General features: G+C 35.2%; 2 protein-coding genes across 16 annotated transcripts in view; both read left to right on the top strand.

Annotated features, from left to right (window-relative positions):
• The window catches only part of LOC105225714 (AP-1 complex subunit gamma-1), a 309,867-nt gene extending 302,139 nt beyond the window's left edge, over positions 1 to 7,728 (top strand). For 11 of the 15 annotated variants that reach the window (XM_049455620.1, XM_049455619.1, XM_049455634.1 and 8 more), the window contains 10 exons: positions 318 to 335; positions 2,124 to 2,380; positions 2,447 to 2,831; positions 3,484 to 3,694; positions 3,757 to 3,895; positions 3,984 to 4,263; positions 4,336 to 4,800; positions 4,999 to 5,139; positions 6,453 to 6,560; positions 6,673 to 7,728. In XM_049455620.1, coding sequence (XP_049311577.1) covers positions 318 to 335; positions 2,124 to 2,380; positions 2,447 to 2,831; positions 3,484 to 3,694; positions 3,757 to 3,895; positions 3,984 to 4,263; positions 4,336 to 4,800; positions 4,999 to 5,139; positions 6,453 to 6,560; positions 6,673 to 6,774 — 2,106 coding nt within the window. In that variant the 3' untranslated portion in view covers positions 6,775 to 7,728. The remainder of the gene's footprint in view (positions 1 to 317; positions 336 to 2,123; positions 2,381 to 2,446; positions 2,832 to 3,483; positions 3,695 to 3,756; positions 3,896 to 3,983; positions 4,264 to 4,335; positions 4,801 to 4,998; positions 5,140 to 6,452; positions 6,561 to 6,672) is intronic. The other 4 variants (XM_049455621.1, XM_049455630.1, XM_049455631.1 and 1 more) reach the window with 1 other exon arrangement.
• A 2,004-nt stretch (positions 7,729 to 9,732) lies between these two features.
• Positions 9,733 to 12,671, top strand: LOC105225711 (zinc finger protein DPF3). Its single transcript, XM_011204310.3, has 2 exons — positions 9,733 to 10,460; positions 10,540 to 12,671. The coding sequence occupies exons 1-2, from the start codon at positions 10,156 to 10,158 to the stop codon at positions 11,333 to 11,335; spliced, it is 1,101 nt and encodes a 366-aa protein (XP_011202612.2). The 5' UTR covers positions 9,733 to 10,155; the 3' UTR covers positions 11,336 to 12,671.
• Positions 12,672 to 16,785: the final 4,114 nt, after the last annotated feature.

Raw genomic sequence — 16,785 nt, forward strand, 5'->3', positions numbered from 1 at the left:
TATAATTGGTATATGCTTATGCTTTTCAAAAGCTTCAAAATTCACTTAAGTTACATACATACATACCTATATGTATAAAAATACTTTTTATCTTGATTGAAATCATTGACATGCATACATACATACATATTTTTGCTAATTGTATCATTTGAACAAATTTTATTTACCTCATTTGAAGAAAAATAGAACGAAAAATAAAAACATTAAAACATAACTTCAACATTTAACGTTTTTTGTGATATTTTATTGCTAACTTTTTGTGAAAACCCGCATACAATACAAAACCAAACCCGAAATTTTTGTAATTTGCTTGCCAGGATAGCGGAAATCGAGAGGTATGACTTTGACAAGAGTTAACACACAAATAAACACACATACATACATACAAAAAATACAGTTAATCGCACATACTACACCCAAACACGTAAACAAAACACTACAATATATATGTTTTGTAACAGAGCTTGAATTTATAAATCAATTAAATTTAGGTAGAACTTTTTTGATACATTTTTAATACAGTTGGTTTCAAGTAATTAACAAATATTTACTTTGGTGTAGTTAAAAACTACTTGTTCTTAATAAAATTATATATTTAGTTGTGTAGATTCAATATTTTTCATATATTTCGCACCTGTTGGCATTTGTATTGATTAAATTTTGAAAACAAGCTAAAAAGTAAAGTTGAAATTACTTATTATTGTCTAGAAAAGCTTTTTTAGACTCAATAACTAGCGTTATATATAAAACTGGAACTAAAAATACGATTGGTTTCATAAATGCGCCAAGTATATTTGAGGTTATGTTTACAATTGGGCATTAAAATTGATCAAACTTAAAAAATTATGGAAAATAAGAAAAGACTTTAACGTCGGTCACACCGCAGCTATAATACCCTGCACAAATAACACAAATTCCATACAAGAACTTGATGTTGATCGGTCAGTTTGTATGGCAGCTATATGCTAAAGTAGTCCGATGTGAAAAATGTCTTAAGAAATTGTAGCTTTGTCTTGGATAATAATCTGTGCCAAATTTTACGGCGATATCTAGCAAACTACAAAAGTTTTCCATACAAAAATTCGATTTTGATCGGCCAGTTTGTATGGCAGCTATGTGCTATAGTAGTCCGATTTGAAAAATTTCTTCAGAAATTATACCATAGCCTTGAACAATAAACCCTACCAAATTTTATGACAATATCTCGCAAAATACAAAAGTTTTTCATACAAGAATTCGATTTTGATCGGTCAGTTTGTATGGCAGCTATGTGCTATAGTATTCCAATATCTGCGGTTCCGAGAGATGAGCAGGTTTTTGGGGCGAAAAGAACTTGTGCAAAGTTTCAGATCGTTATCTCAAAAACTGAGGGTCTAGTTCTCGTATATACCTGGGAACAGACATACGGAAATGACTAAATAAACAAATCGTGGCAAACTATCCTGCTCAATGTATAGTAATACTGAAAACTTAAGAAAAAATTTAAAAAATAGAATTTTTTATGACAATTTCATATTAAAATTATAAAAGATGAATATTTTTAATACTCTAAATTTTTTTTGTTTAGACACGCTAGTTCAATTTAGCTTAAACGCATTTAAATCGCTCAGTAAAATATCATCTCAGGCTCATATTTTTACTAAAAGTTCTGTTACGATTTGCACCGGTTCAATTTTGGTAGTTTTTGATACAATTTTGAGCGTGTTAACAATTTTATTGACATCACCTTCACACTTCGTTGAACTAGTCGAGAGTTGTGTTTGTTTGTATGCTTTTTTCTATATCACAGCTTAATACGAGTACAAGAGTTCTCTACTTTTTTACAATATTATGAAATTTTATATTTTTTAACTTTTGTTTCTAACACAAAAGTATTTACCTCATTTTCTCACCATAACAACAAACCCACCCATACATTTATCACTATTCACCTCACAAACTTTAACGCTACAACGAGCTTTCTTCTAACGTCTCCCACCCTAAAAGCAACTCTTTCTTGTTAATCGCTTCTCAACAACTCTCCTCACTCACTCTTTTCTAACTCTTCGCTGTTATACCGTACAAATAGTTGTAAAATAACTGTTATTTTTGTGATACTAATGAAAGTTCAATTTTTCACTTAGATTGTGCCGAATTTGGTGCGCATACTGAAGAATTTGATTTTGGGCGGCTATTCGCCGGAGCACGATGTCAGCGGCGTGAGCGATCCATTTTTGCAAGTGAAAATTCTACGTTTGCTGCGCATACTGGGCCACAATGATGTGGACGCATCGGAGGCAATGAACGATATATTGGCACAGGTGGCCACCAATACGGAGACCAGTAAAAATGTCGGCAACACTATACTGTACGAGACAGTGCTCTCCATCATGGACATACGGTGCGTATAAGTAACTTTTTTTTTAGGTCATACAAATTCATAAATGACAATTTCAACACATTACAGTTCGGAAGGTGGCTTGCGCGTGTTGGCTGTTAATATATTGGGTCGTTTTCTACTTAACTCCGACAAGAATATCCGTTATGTAGCGTTGAATACATTGTTGCGCACGGTGCATGCCGACACGTCGGCGGTGCAACGTCATCGCACCACTATTTTGGAGTGCCTCAAAGATCCGGACGTATCGATTAGGCGTCGCGCCATGGAACTCTCATTTGCGTTAATTAATGCACAAAATATACGTACAATGACCAAGGAGTTGTTGCTGTTCCTAGAGAAGGCTGATCCGGAATTCAAAGCGCAATGCAGTTCGGGCATGATTTTGGCCGCTGAACGTTACTCACCCAATGCGAGATGGCACTTGGACACGCAGTTGAGCGTGTTAATTGCGGTAAGTGGTGGCAGAAAAAACTGAATACAAGAAAAAACATTAACTTCGGTTGCATCGAAGCTATAATACCCGTCACAAACAATTACGATCGTTCTGTTTGTATGACAGCTATATTTTATAGTGGTCCGATCTGAAATATTTGTTCGGAGATTATACCAGATTGCCTTGGTCAATAAGCCATGCAAATTTTATGAAGATATCTTGTCAATTAAAAAAGTTTTTCATACAAAATCTTCATTTTGATTGTTCACTTTGTATGGCAGCTATATGCTATAGTAGTCCGATCCGAAATATTTGTTTAGAGATTATACCGGATTGCCTTGGGCAATAATCCACACAACTTTCGTGAAGATATCTTGATAAATAAAAAAGTTGTTCATACAAAAAATTGATTTTGATCGTTCAGTTTGTATGGCAGCTATAAGCTATAGTGGTCTGATATTGACTGTTTCGGCAAATCAGCAGTTTTATAGAGAGAAAAGCAAGTGTGCAAAATTTCAGTTCGATATCTCATGCGGATATGGTTAAATCAACTCAGCTCACCACGTTCATTATATGCCCATGTTTACATTCCGATGTTTTATGCTGGATGTTATAAATTTCTTCTACAATAATAACTCCTATAATAATATAATCTTACGTATAACCTTAGGCTGGCAACTATGTGCGTGACGATGTGGTCTCGTCCACAATTCAGCTGGTCTCCAGCAGCCCTGTGGCTGAGCAGACCTACATAACGAATCGTTTCTGGGAATCACTGCAAGTCGCTAATCACTGCGAGGATAAACAGCCGCTGCTGCAAGTCGCCGTCTGGGCTATTGGCGAGTATGGCGACCTGTTTATGTATGGCCCCAACGAAGATGGTGCGTATTAATACAATTTATTCAATTATGTGAACATGTTTTTATCTTTTCTCATTCCATAGAATTCGAACGTCCATCGGAGAGCGATTTGATCGCCATGTTCCACAAGTTCTTAACCTCTGCTCAAGTATCAATAACCAGCAAGCAATACGCCTTAGTCTCACTCGCTAAACTAAGCACGCGTCTACAGAACTGCGTAGAGTAAGTACCGTTAGCAATTTTGCTTTTATTTTTTTTCTCCTTTACGTTGCTGTCATTAACAATTAATGCTTTATTTTCGCCCGTTTAGAGAAATTCAGGCATTGATTACTTCATTCGGCAGTCATCTGAATGTGGATTTGCAACAGCGTGGCGTCGAATTCACACAACTATTTGGCACATATAAAAATTTGCGTCCACCGCTGCTGGAGAAAATGCCGCCGATGCAGATCAGTCGCATCTCGTCGCAAAATGGCGAAAGCAGCGGCTCGTACGACGACAACAGTCCGGACTTGATTGAGAATGGTATAGGCATTGGCGATGAACAGTTAGCGAAGGAGAGCAATATGAATACACTGGGTGATAATACGGTTAGTCATCTTAAGCTGCTTCAAATTACTCCAAAAATTATTTAATTTATTGCTTTATCTCATTTACCTTAGAACATATTACTCGACTTACTTGGTGGCACCGATTTGAGCACACCCACCGCCACAGAGTTATCCAACTCAGTTGCCGTGCAAAAGAAGAATTCAAAGAATGCTAATGAAACGTCAAATAATCAAGCCATACTCGATTTGCTCGACTTGGACATTTCAGCTAGCACGACCAGCAATCAAGCGTCAAATATGAATAATGTACTTGGTCTGGATTTGGGTGGCGGTTTGGCGGCCACAATACCAGCAACAGCGGCGACAAATGGCAATGACTTGTCGAGCATAATGTCGTTGAGCGGCAATGGCATTGGCGGTGGCGCCATTAGCGGCATCGGCGCGGGTTTGGGTGCCGGCGGCCTCTTAGGTTCCAACAGTATTTTATCGCAACCTAACACAGTGCCCGGCAATGCATTGCTTTCGGACTTAGCGTCGCCAGTTGTGAATGCAGCGCCACCAAACAATATTGCTGTGGTAAATAAAAATAATGTGAGCAGGGATGTTCTGAATTCTAATTCGAGACAATTTTTTCAATTTGAATGAATCAAACTCTTGATTCCCATTTCGCAAGCAGAATTTTCTTATTTATCGAATCAAATTGGAATACAGAACAGACTTGTTGATATATTTTTGCTTCAAAATGCTAAATCGTTATGCTTTTCTTCCCTACAGCCTCAGGGACCCACTTTAACTGTATTGGATAAGAACGATTTGCTGGTGCAACTGGTGCCAGTTAGAAGAAACGACTGCTTACAAATTTTTATGACAACAACAAATAATTCATCTAATACACTGGAACAATATGTCTTTCAGGTTAGTCAATACGAAGAAAAATGCATCTGATCAAATTTAACCCGGACTGACAAAAAAGTTTAAATATGCATCAACCTCCCAAGGGAAAAACTCACGCTACTTGTCGTCTTCTACACTGTCTATTTTAAGCTCAAGAAGCACTCATATAACATGGGCCTGTCTTCTGTGCGAACTGCCGGTTCTGAGGTTTGGAGTCTGAAACTCCAGAACACCTGTTAATGAACTGCACAGCAGTCTGTAGGCGCAGGAACAAGGCCGTTGGATCCGTGTTTCCAAATAGGGATCACGTCGCCTCAATAGCACCTAGCAGTATATTGGAATTTATCAATTTGCTGGGGCTATGTGAGAGGTTGTGATCTAGGAGAGAGCACAATAGACCCTAGGTCGCGGTTCAATCCTCATTTACTCATCCAATCTAATTTAATCTATTATCGCCGCCAAAATAAGTTCATTTTGAGACAATACAACCTCTTAATCCAATTTTTCATTCACTTCTTATAAGCCTTGGCTAAGATGGCCTTCCGTGCCCTCAGCGATTTTGGTGTTTTTTCAGTTTCGGAACGCCCTTTGCTTGATTGTTGGACAGTTTCCACATCATCTCGTCGCCAGTAATGATGTTTTGATTGATTGTTGTAGGATTCTCCTTTATGTTGTCCAGCATCGCTTTGCGTTCCCTTCACGACGTCGTTTTTGCCAAAGATTCACTGCTTCTTAAACTTTTTTCACATGAGGCAGGTTTTCGATGAGTTCCCGACCTGCATCACATTCTGTGTGCCACACAAATACTTGTTTTCGTGATAAAGTAGAATCCTCAAAACTTTTCCTCTAGTTTTTCAACGATTTCGTAGCCATGGTTCCATTGGAAACACAAAATTTCAAGCAAACTTTTTATCCATGGTGAAAATCCCCAGAAAACTTTGCGGAAAAAGTTTTTGTTGATTCGGTCTGCGAAGGCAGTTTAAATGCACCAATCCGGGTCAAATTTGATCACATGTTAGTTAACACTAAGTATATTAATGTTTATATGAACTCATAAGTGATTTATGCATATAAATAAATTATTTGTTTTTAACAATATTATTTCGCATTGTAAAAATAATCTTAAACTAACCTCAAATATTTGTTTCTGATTTATTTTACTAAGCTAAGGGAAAATATTAAAAATATTTTTTTTTTAATTATTTTACTAACCTAAGAAAACAAATAATTTTAATATTTTATTGTTTGTTCTATTTTTTATTTTCTATCTAAGAAAAAAATATTGAAAATATGTATTTGTTTTCACCATTTCAATTAATTTTCCACCATTATAGGCTGCCGTTCCTAGAGTATTCACACTACAAATGCTATCGCCCTCTGGCTCGGTACTGCCACCGGCTGGTGTTATAACGCAAGAAATGCGTGTTGTTAGTACGTCCAATGTGAGTAGCAAACAAACTGAAATTTTTTGAATTTTTTTTAATTTAAAAATTTTGTAAATTTATTGTTGCTAAATTCTCTGAAATTTTTAAAATTGCTTGCTTGGGTTTTCAGGCTACCCTCCGCATGAGGTTACGCATATCATATGTTGTCGATGGACAACCCGTTGTGGAGCAAACAGAAGTTACCGGATTTCCTGACACTGCACCCGAATAGGAATCAAAATATGTATAATTAAATTTGCAGTATAAGCACATCAAATGTTAATAGAGCGTTTAAGAAAGAAAACAAAAAAAACAATATCGAAACTGAAAATTAACAACAAAAAGAAAACACCCTCCCTCTGTTCCCTCCTTTTATCCTACTTATCCCTTCATACAAGTATACATGTGTTCTACAAAAAAAAACCACACAAACCAACTATACATTCTTTATAAATATATATACATATATTTTGTAATATACATTTAACGTAGCAATCAGTCAAAACACACAGTCTAACTGATATACATATGTACTAGCGAACGCTCTAAATCTCACCACAAAAACATATACAGACACAAATACGTGCTGATTGCTTACACACACACGTTAATACAATGCAAGTTAGCAATCAAATCCATGTCCATTTACTCATTCAATCGCTCGTGTGAAATTTTGTAAAATATACATGGCACCATATAATTGTATTATGTATTTAGCGTATGAAGAATCAAACTGATAATAAAAACAAACACACACACAATAACAAAAAGCGTAATAGAAAATAAATAAACAAAAAAAAAGAAAAAAATTATAAATTATTTTAAGTGTAAACATACAACTATGTACATTTAGAGATGCTCATAGCAGCCGAAAGACGAACTAAAACGCAACGCATGTATACTCGTACACAAGAGATGCTAGTTAGACAGACGTAAAATGTCCAATTTTGCACGCTAAGCGCATCCTACTAACTTCCCTTTCGTTATGTAATTTAATTGGCCACATTGCTGTGTGTTTTATTGTGAAAAATAATGAAAATAATGCATATATTGCTGATGTCGGTGTGCTTCGTCCTATTCTGTTATAATTCGCAAAGTTTTTGTTGATGAAAATTAATTGTTATTCGCCCAAATTGTATAAATATGTTTGCGCTACTTTGATATTTTAAGCAAGAAAAGAAAGAAAACGAACTTTAACTAGAAATGTTTTTATTATTAATATTTTTTTTGAACATTTTACAACAAGTCTCTGCTTGTAAAGTTTTATAATTGAATATAAACTACTAACGGCTAAACAATGTTCAGTTGACAACTGTATTTAAGGTCCGTAAAGAGCTATTTTATTTTTTATTCTATCTTATTATATGTATCGATAACCGGCGGCTTTATTGATAACCAATTTATATATTTTAATAAATTATTTTAGCAACTATTTCCACTGTTTGCTTGATTTTGCTAATTTGCTTTTGTTTATTTTTCATTTTTATTTTTTTTTTTATTATGTTTTTTCCTCAATTAGCATAAGCGTAAACAGTTAAAAAGCGCTGAAGTACTTAAAATTTATAAATATTAATAATATTGCTTTATATTTAAGAGCAGTGTACGGGCTGTAAGTAAGGAGCATGCAAATAAGTATGAAGTGAATTGCATAAATAAAAGTATGAAATGATGAAATATAGTTAATATATATAATTATATATATTAAAGCATATATATATATAAATAAATATATATATATATATATATATTAAATTAGTTACTTGCAGATATAGTTATATAAAATAAATACTACATAAATATTAATATATGCATCAAAAAATATTATACAGACATTAATATTATTATTATGATGACGAGGAAACGGAACGTTTTATGATTTCAAATGTAAGGTAAAATAAAAAATGTTTTGTTTTAATAAAAAACTGCAAGACTTGTTTGATTCCTTACACTTAGCAACAACAACAAAAAGTAAAATCTAAAACTAACCGGTCCAAATGAAGCTAGATCTCCGAAAAAACGACATTGGTCGGTTACAATCCGGGTTAATTCCGGTAACGCAGAGCCGGCTATCGTGGGTATTGTACTTGGAATCAATCAAACCACCACCCATCGCATACGAAGAGCTCGAGTTGCCGCGAGAGAGTGATCCTTGCGCAGCTTCGTTCTGGATACTATAACAAGTTAAACTTCTACTTATCCAAACGATCCTAAGATAACAAACATATCTCCAGCATGCAACAAGTCCCTGCATGATTCTAACCACCTCTTTACATGCCTAGGTAACCCTACACATTGAAAAAGCACGTTTCCCCGTCGAAAAAGCACGTTTCCTGGGCCTACCGTTGGATGACCTCGACGATAACATCTCAACTTTACCACCCTAAAGGGAACTAGGTAACCGTTACAACAACAACAAACGTAAAATGCTACCGAGTTGACAGTTCTCGACAGGACAAATTCAGCGGCTGTTCCGGTTCCGCAGATCTGACGTGGAAGGACAACTAAACATTAATATGTGAATGAAAAATATGACATGTCAGATTTCTTGTGATATTAAAACATACGTATTCATTTAGAGAAATTATTTCTTAATATAGGAAAAATACTGATAATTTGCGTGAATATTCGGCTTCTGGAAGGTCTGTTTTAAGTCTGTAACATAATTTGCCAGTATTCCGGGTATCCATTTCCTTTGATGACGTCTCTTCATTAAGGAAATTCCCTAATGGAACCTCTCGCCTTGCGCCTCCCTCATGACAGCTAAATTTGCCGCAAGGAAAACCAGATAAGGGACCAAAACAGTGAAAATCCTCATGACGAACAGCCCATATGGCCAGACAACTCCCATAACGGAATAAATCTCATGAACATAATGTTCTCATTATTATTTTCATACAAAAGCAATTCCTAAAACGGATACGAGGACGTTCCAATGACCGGACACGGTGCTGTCATAATGACATGGAACCGAGTTCTTGAGTAGAATCCTAATTTCAATTTAATTTGTCATGCATGCTTTAGTCTACATAGTTATCGTAACGGTATTCGCTACATTATGATTATGTTCAATTATAAATAAAACTTATATCAAAAAGCATTTTATCGTTATTTATCGATACCTCGGCCAACACATCACTTGCCGTATGGAAACGTCATATCAAAACGGAAATAGCGAAAGTTGACGAAAAAGGAATATCAGGATTAGTAAAGAGAAGAGGTGAAAGCAAGAATAATAGAAAGAATTATAAAAATTCAATTTTTCGCAATATCAGTTCGATAATATCTATACAAATCTAAATTTAGTATATACATATATTTCTAATAAAATGGAGATAAACGTGCAACGTCCATTAAAAACATATTAGAGTCTAAAAAATAAATATATTATCTGGCTTAATGAGAATTTGAAAACCAAAGCGGAAGTTCATAAATAGAGATAAGAACATAATTTTTATTCTGACGACACAGCAACAGCCAACTCATATACAGCAACAGTTGCTGCTGCAGTATCTTGCATGGCTTTTTGGAAAAGCAATCGCTTAAGCTAATCAAATTACTAAATTCACTGTTGCACTTGGAGGCTAATGGGTGGTGCATTCCAAGCAGAATAAACATGACTTCAGCCGTAGATATACAAATTGGTTCGGCACCCAATTTGAATAAAATCGAAAATTTCTTCAAAGATGTGTCGTATCGTGAAACTATTGAATTCAGCGCTAATTTTAACACGCGTTTGTGTTTGGAACGGCGACTCCGCTTACCATTTTTCGATCCACAAACTCGCGTTGCCCAAAGTCATTCACATCTATTTATGGACAAAGGGCAACGAATGCCGGGTTTTCGTCAAGGGCAAATATATACATATCCGTCAACACGTTGGCGTAAAAGCCGGCGACAGTATCTAAATAAAATGTATAGGTAAGTGAAAACTTGATTAATGTGAGCTACACAGCTTCTATAAAATAAATTTTATATAATACATCAAAAATGCTTATAGGTTTCCTGATCGTCCATTTCAAGCCTTGCGCAAGGAACATGAAGCACTTTCTGTTACTGGCACAGCCTCGCCATTAGTCAGTTCAAGTATTGCGTCGACGCTCGATTCTGATATAAATGGCACACTGCTTGATGAATCGTTATCATTGGGCGCCGCTGGTGGCGATACATCCGACAGTAAAGATAGTCAGCAACTTGTTATGCAACAACAACAACAACAACAGACACAAGCAATTAAGGAGGATATGTCGAAAGAATGGTTCTATGATGACATTGAAATGAATGAGTTGGACGCAATAGAAGAGCCCAAATCGCCTGCCGATGACGAATTTGATTATGATCCCCGTTATGGCAGCAAAAAGCGACGAAAACGCCGTCCAGGTAAACGTGCCTCCACTGCTACCGCTGAGGGCGGTGGTGGTGCTGGCCGTCGTCGTGGTCAACGTGGGCGCACGTCAGCTGCTGCCGCCGCTGCTGCTGCAGCTTTATCTGATGCCTCACTCTCCACATTCGATACAACCGATTGTAACAGCAGTAGCTTAACCGGTGACATTACAGCAACATCGACCTCGACAACTAGCAGTGGTCGAAAACCGCGTGGCACTGGCGGCACACGAGGGCGACGACGCACAAAAGCCACCACTGCAAATATCTGTGATCCACCCAGCCCGGGTTTAAATAGTGAACCACCGTCCTTCGAGAGTGCTGCAGCGCTAGTTGGTGTAATGGGTGATTTGACGGGTGTGAATGTGAACGATGAACAAGGTGATTTAAGAAATTATCGCAAGTTTCTGTAACAATATGACAACAATGTGAACTGCGCGAATATGTGTGATGTTGTAACGGATGAAAAGGTTAAATCCGAAGCTAATTGTTTGTTGGATATTTAGTTGTTGTAAACATACCCCTTTGTAAGACCACACAATGCAACGTACCGTTTTGTACCTTGTTGTCTGTTAGCGTGTTATTTATTCACATAAGTTTACACTATAAACCGCAACTTTTTTATTATCTTCAAAATGCGCACATTTTCGTTTGAAAGCGAAATTATCAAGTTCTGCGCAAAAAGAACTCCTCTGTACGGAAATTTCGTTAATTTATTTAAAAAATTGTTAGTTTTCTTACACTTTCCTTTAAAATTTTTACTAAAATTTATTATTTATATGTATGATATCAGACGCATGCATTTAAAATGTATACCAAAGCACAAGTAACCATGATTTTGAAAGGTAACGGTTATTATTTTTTGTTTTCCTTAGTCATTGTTTAATATAATCACTTGAAATTTGCGAATCGGTTAAAATACTACATTGTATTCAATTTTCCCTAAAGGTGGCTATGCAATGATAGATTTGTTGTTATTTTTATTACAGACATATAAGCTTGTTATTATACATATTTACACATTTACAGCAATAAACTGAATAATAGAGCGCTACATGCATATTTTTGTTGTTGTACGCAATCCAATAGCATATTCCAATAGTAAATTTTATTTTTGTTACTTAAATATTCAACAACTACAAAATAGTTAGCAAAATGCAAAGATATTTTGTTTTAAATATATTATCCGTGTGCAAAATAAATGCATACGCTGTATTTAAATGGCAAGGAATTGTTCAAAAAATATACATTAAAACGGTTTCTATTGTATAAAATACACTTGTAGAAATGTACATATGTATATGTATGTAAAATATCTATAATTTTCTGAAAATATTTACATAAGCGCGCTAGGTAGTACTATTACAAACTTACATTTAGATATGTACATTAATTGAATTTTAATAAAATTACCCGAATTAATATGTAGTTTTACAAAAACAAAAAACAAATATTCGAAACACAATTTTACAGAAACAATTTTTGAATATTATCGATGTGTGAAAATCATATACAAAAAAATATTATATACCATAAGTTATTGCTATGAAGTCATTTTGTAATTGTTATATGAGTAAAAAAAAATAATTATTTTTATTTAGAATTTACTTTAATTACACTTAGCTGTTTCTTCATAATTCATAGAGGCGTTGAAATGTTATATATTAAGCAATTTTCACACATTTACCGTTATTAGCTTTTTATAAATACAATAACCAACACTTTGTCAATTAAATTTTGTTTTAAGATTCGCTGTGCTATTAATTACTTGAGTTATACTTTCAAAAAAAAAAAAAAATACAGATTTCTTGACTGGCTGTTAAACTACAAAAACAAATTGTCCATTAAATATTTTGATAATATGAAAAGGAAACAAATTTGTTTGTAGTTATCAATTGAAAATAGCGACAATGCGAAACACATGTTTACACATACATATATGTACATATGTGACTTTTTATGAAAATTATACCAAACAAATTTAAAGATTTTAGAATTTATATGTAATAAATTTATACACAAATTGTAAAAAATAAAATATGCACATTTTTAGTTATCAAAAATACTTAATTGAATGTGAAATAAAAAAAAAACTATAAAAATAATAAGCTTGTTTGCATAAATATTATTGCTATGAGTGATGAGAGTTCGTTTAGCCGTCAATAAAGCTTTTGGCTACACTGATTTGCAAGTGTAGTAATATTGTACCGTTATTTCAGTTTTTGAAAGATTTCTTACAATTAATTTTTTATGAACTTGCATTATTCAAAAGTTGCTGGAAAACATTAAGTTTCTTCAGATAAACACAACTCCAAATAACAATAGTTGGCAACACCATTCAAATATGTTTATTTACATTTAGAATTGATGTCAAACAAATAATTAAAATTGTATATAAATTAATTAATTTACGTGCCATAAGTGCATTAATATAATAATTTCTAATTGCCTTCATATTTATTATATTTTCCTTAATGCATTCACAAGCGAACATTCCCAAAAACAAAAATAAAATCAAAAAGTTGCAGTTAAGTATTTAGCGCAAATATGCAAGGGAAGTCGCGCCAAATAATTGCTTGGCGCATAGAAATGCCAAATCCCAAGGGACTGCGTGCTAAATAAATCGTGAATATGCGGCGACAAGATTCTCAAGCATCTCGTAAATCTTCACAGAAGAATATGCAAAAGTGCTCATGCACACACACTAATATACTTATATGTACATATGTATGTATATCTAATGCATTAGATGCCCATGGCTATAAAACACTTTTAATGTGGCCGTAAGATTGCAAAAAAACATACTTGGACGCCACTAAATGATCATCAACATAACTTTTCATGTTGCGGTTTTTGCGTTTATGTATGTACTTATGTAAATATTCCAAATAGTTTTATGAATTCGTCTACATTTCAGGAATGCAAACCATGAAATGAGCCTTGAAAGGAAATTCTGTAATAACAATACAAAAATATAGCGGTATTATGAAAGGGCTAATCTGGAAAATAGATATACATATATACATAAATGAATACGGTTAGTGTCGGCTCCGTTCTATCGTCTCTTGACGAATGTCATGCCCGTTATATAACCCCCACAAGTTGATATGGAGACTCTAATCGAGCAAAATATTTCCCAAATTTAGTGGGAACAACTTTAAAACATTTCATGTTGACACCGAGTAGACTTTCTACGTGGTTTGCAATGATCTGCTGTTATTATCTTAGAATGTGAGGTTAAGTTAGAGAACTATTTTCATTATAATTGGTTATTTGGGGTTTCCCTTTTATATACAGCACTTCACCAGTTGATAAATATATCTTTTAAGTGACTAACTATATAAAGCAGCATTTTCTTTATAATTTTGAAACTAAGAGTCGCTTCAATTACGAATGTTTTACAGTTATCAATATTGAAGTTTTACAAATCAATCGTGATCGTAAGGACCCCTGACTAATGTCAATATTATCCGATACTTAATAATTAGTTTGTTATTTGACTAAATTAATGGGTTGTCTTAAGCAAATATAGTAGGACGAATCAATTAGTATGATGCTAAAGCAGCAACAACATACCAACATATTACTAAAATTCACAAAAAAACAGAACTTTCCAAAGTTACGACGTCACTCTACTACATTGTCGTCGCCATGTCAACAATGTGGTGTTCCCAATATTGGTGCCGGCGCCAGCTATGAGTTATTGCGATCCGGCTCGCTGAAGAATTCCGTAGCGAAAGTGGAAGGCAAGGTGTTTGCAGGGGTGGGTGTACTAGCGCCGATGGCACGCATTTTCTGTTGTTGTTTTGGGTTAAGGGAAAAAAATAAATAAATAAACTTGGGGGGAAATGCGTCTATTTTAAGGCGCTCAAGCATTAGTACACGGTGCGGCTGCCTGCATTCCTGCACTTCAACTGTGTTTAGGCGCTTATGATTGTCATCAACAAATGTAAAAGCAAAATGCAAATACAACAACAACACGCACACCTACATACATATTCATAAGTGATGTGTGTGATCTTGCGGCGCGCGCCGTCCATAGTTTTGGCAAGAATGCACCACGTTTTTGGATCAACATTGCCAAAGTTAAGTCATTTGGCGTTGGACTTATTTTTAGCAGGTGCGCCGACGACGACGACGAAAGCGAAGATGATGACGGAGACGCCGGCGGCCCAAAGGAATGCGCCGACGTTGTGTTTGTTGTTAAACACTCAGAAAATATCTAATCGTAAATAGCAAATGCGACTAATGAGAATGATGCAGACGCAGCTTTTAGACACCGCCGCCACTCACTTAACGATTAAGTTCAACAAACTAGTTGGCATTTGGCAGCGGAACCGCGGACTGATTGCTGAAAACGTTTTTCCTGTGAGGGTATTGTTTTGATAACAATGCGTGAGGTCAACAATGGAAAGCGCAGCTGTGATCTTTTACACTTGAAAAACTGCCAAGACTTTACTTCCTTACCTGAGGAGTCGAAATAGAAAGGGAAACGCTAAAGAATTTCTATTTTGAAAAAAATTTAGCGTCGAACATTGAACTTTGCGATTGCTTTGGTTATTTGAAACATGAACTTCAGATGCGCGATTTTAGGAATTCTTTGGCAGCCAGCACACATGATACTTAGTACCAACTTTCGACGTCAACAGGACTAGAGCACCGAAAAATGGCTCTTGGTCGGGCTGGCCAGTCATTTCTGGTTCTAGGTTGTTGTAGGACCGTTATCATTTCGTACATTCTGAACCCTCGAATCTAGAACTCCCTTTTCGGGGAAGGCTTGTTAACATATTGAAGAAGGATATAGCTTTATTTCCGGTTTTTGATCACCTCACTTTTATATTACTATGTAAGCTCATTAAAGCAAAATGGAGAATACCCTACTGTACTGATATGACAAATAAAAAAATTATATAAAGATCAATACAGTGCACTTTTCGAACTTTATAAGGCACAACTCTTCCTATTTTTACTCTCTAGCCGGTTAAATTCGTGAAAAAATCGTTCACCTGTGTTTCCTCTATTATTTACTTTTATTTTAAAGTCTTGTGTCAAAAAATTATATACTAAATGCGTTTTTTTAATAAAACAATACGACACAAATCCACAAATTTACAAATTTGCAAAACAAAACTAATAAATGGATTTCCTATACGCATATGCCCACAGTTACATGACTAGCTTATTGTACTCATTCGCTGTGTATAGGGAATTTAGGTACGTCAACATTTAGTGGAATGTGGAATTTAGCGCACATTCACTAAAACGCGCCCTGTGTGCTCATTCACTTACCTAGCAGCATCTGTATATCCGTTAGTACAACACAGCAACCAGCTGCCACTAGACATCCACACCACTTAGCCGCTGGCTGCGCACGCTCTCGTTCGATTGAGTTGTTTGTGTTGAAAATTAAAGATCGCGTAAATCCGTTTGGGGTTTTTGCACTTCGCCTCTATCGGCGCTTCAATTGCAGATACGTTATATGTGTATAAAAATACTGCGGATTATTTTTAAAATCAGCGTGCATATTCGCATTCTTACATATCCCGCACACACAAGTACCATTGGCGCGTACGAACGAGCACGCACTGCCTATGCGCGTCCGCCGTAATGTAATGCACTAACAAATTTGAATTCTCAAGCGGAAAATATTTCAGATGTAAAATTAGTACACAATTAGCTGTATTATTGCGCGATGATATATCTCAATTGCTTGCTTTTATTAGTCATTTCAGAATTTATGCATTCATTACCGATTTTTATTATATGCACTTATTTTTGGCTATAGGTAAAGTGTTGAAAATATAAAGATATTTTTAGTATAATTTTTTGAGTTTTGCCTTAGGAATGTGTAGGTAAATTTATT

The sequence above is a fragment of the Bactrocera dorsalis genome, chromosome 4 (assembly GCF_023373825.1).
Source record: "Bactrocera dorsalis isolate Fly_Bdor chromosome 4, ASM2337382v1, whole genome shotgun sequence".
NCBI lineage: Eukaryota > Metazoa > Arthropoda > Insecta > Diptera > Tephritidae > Bactrocera > Bactrocera dorsalis.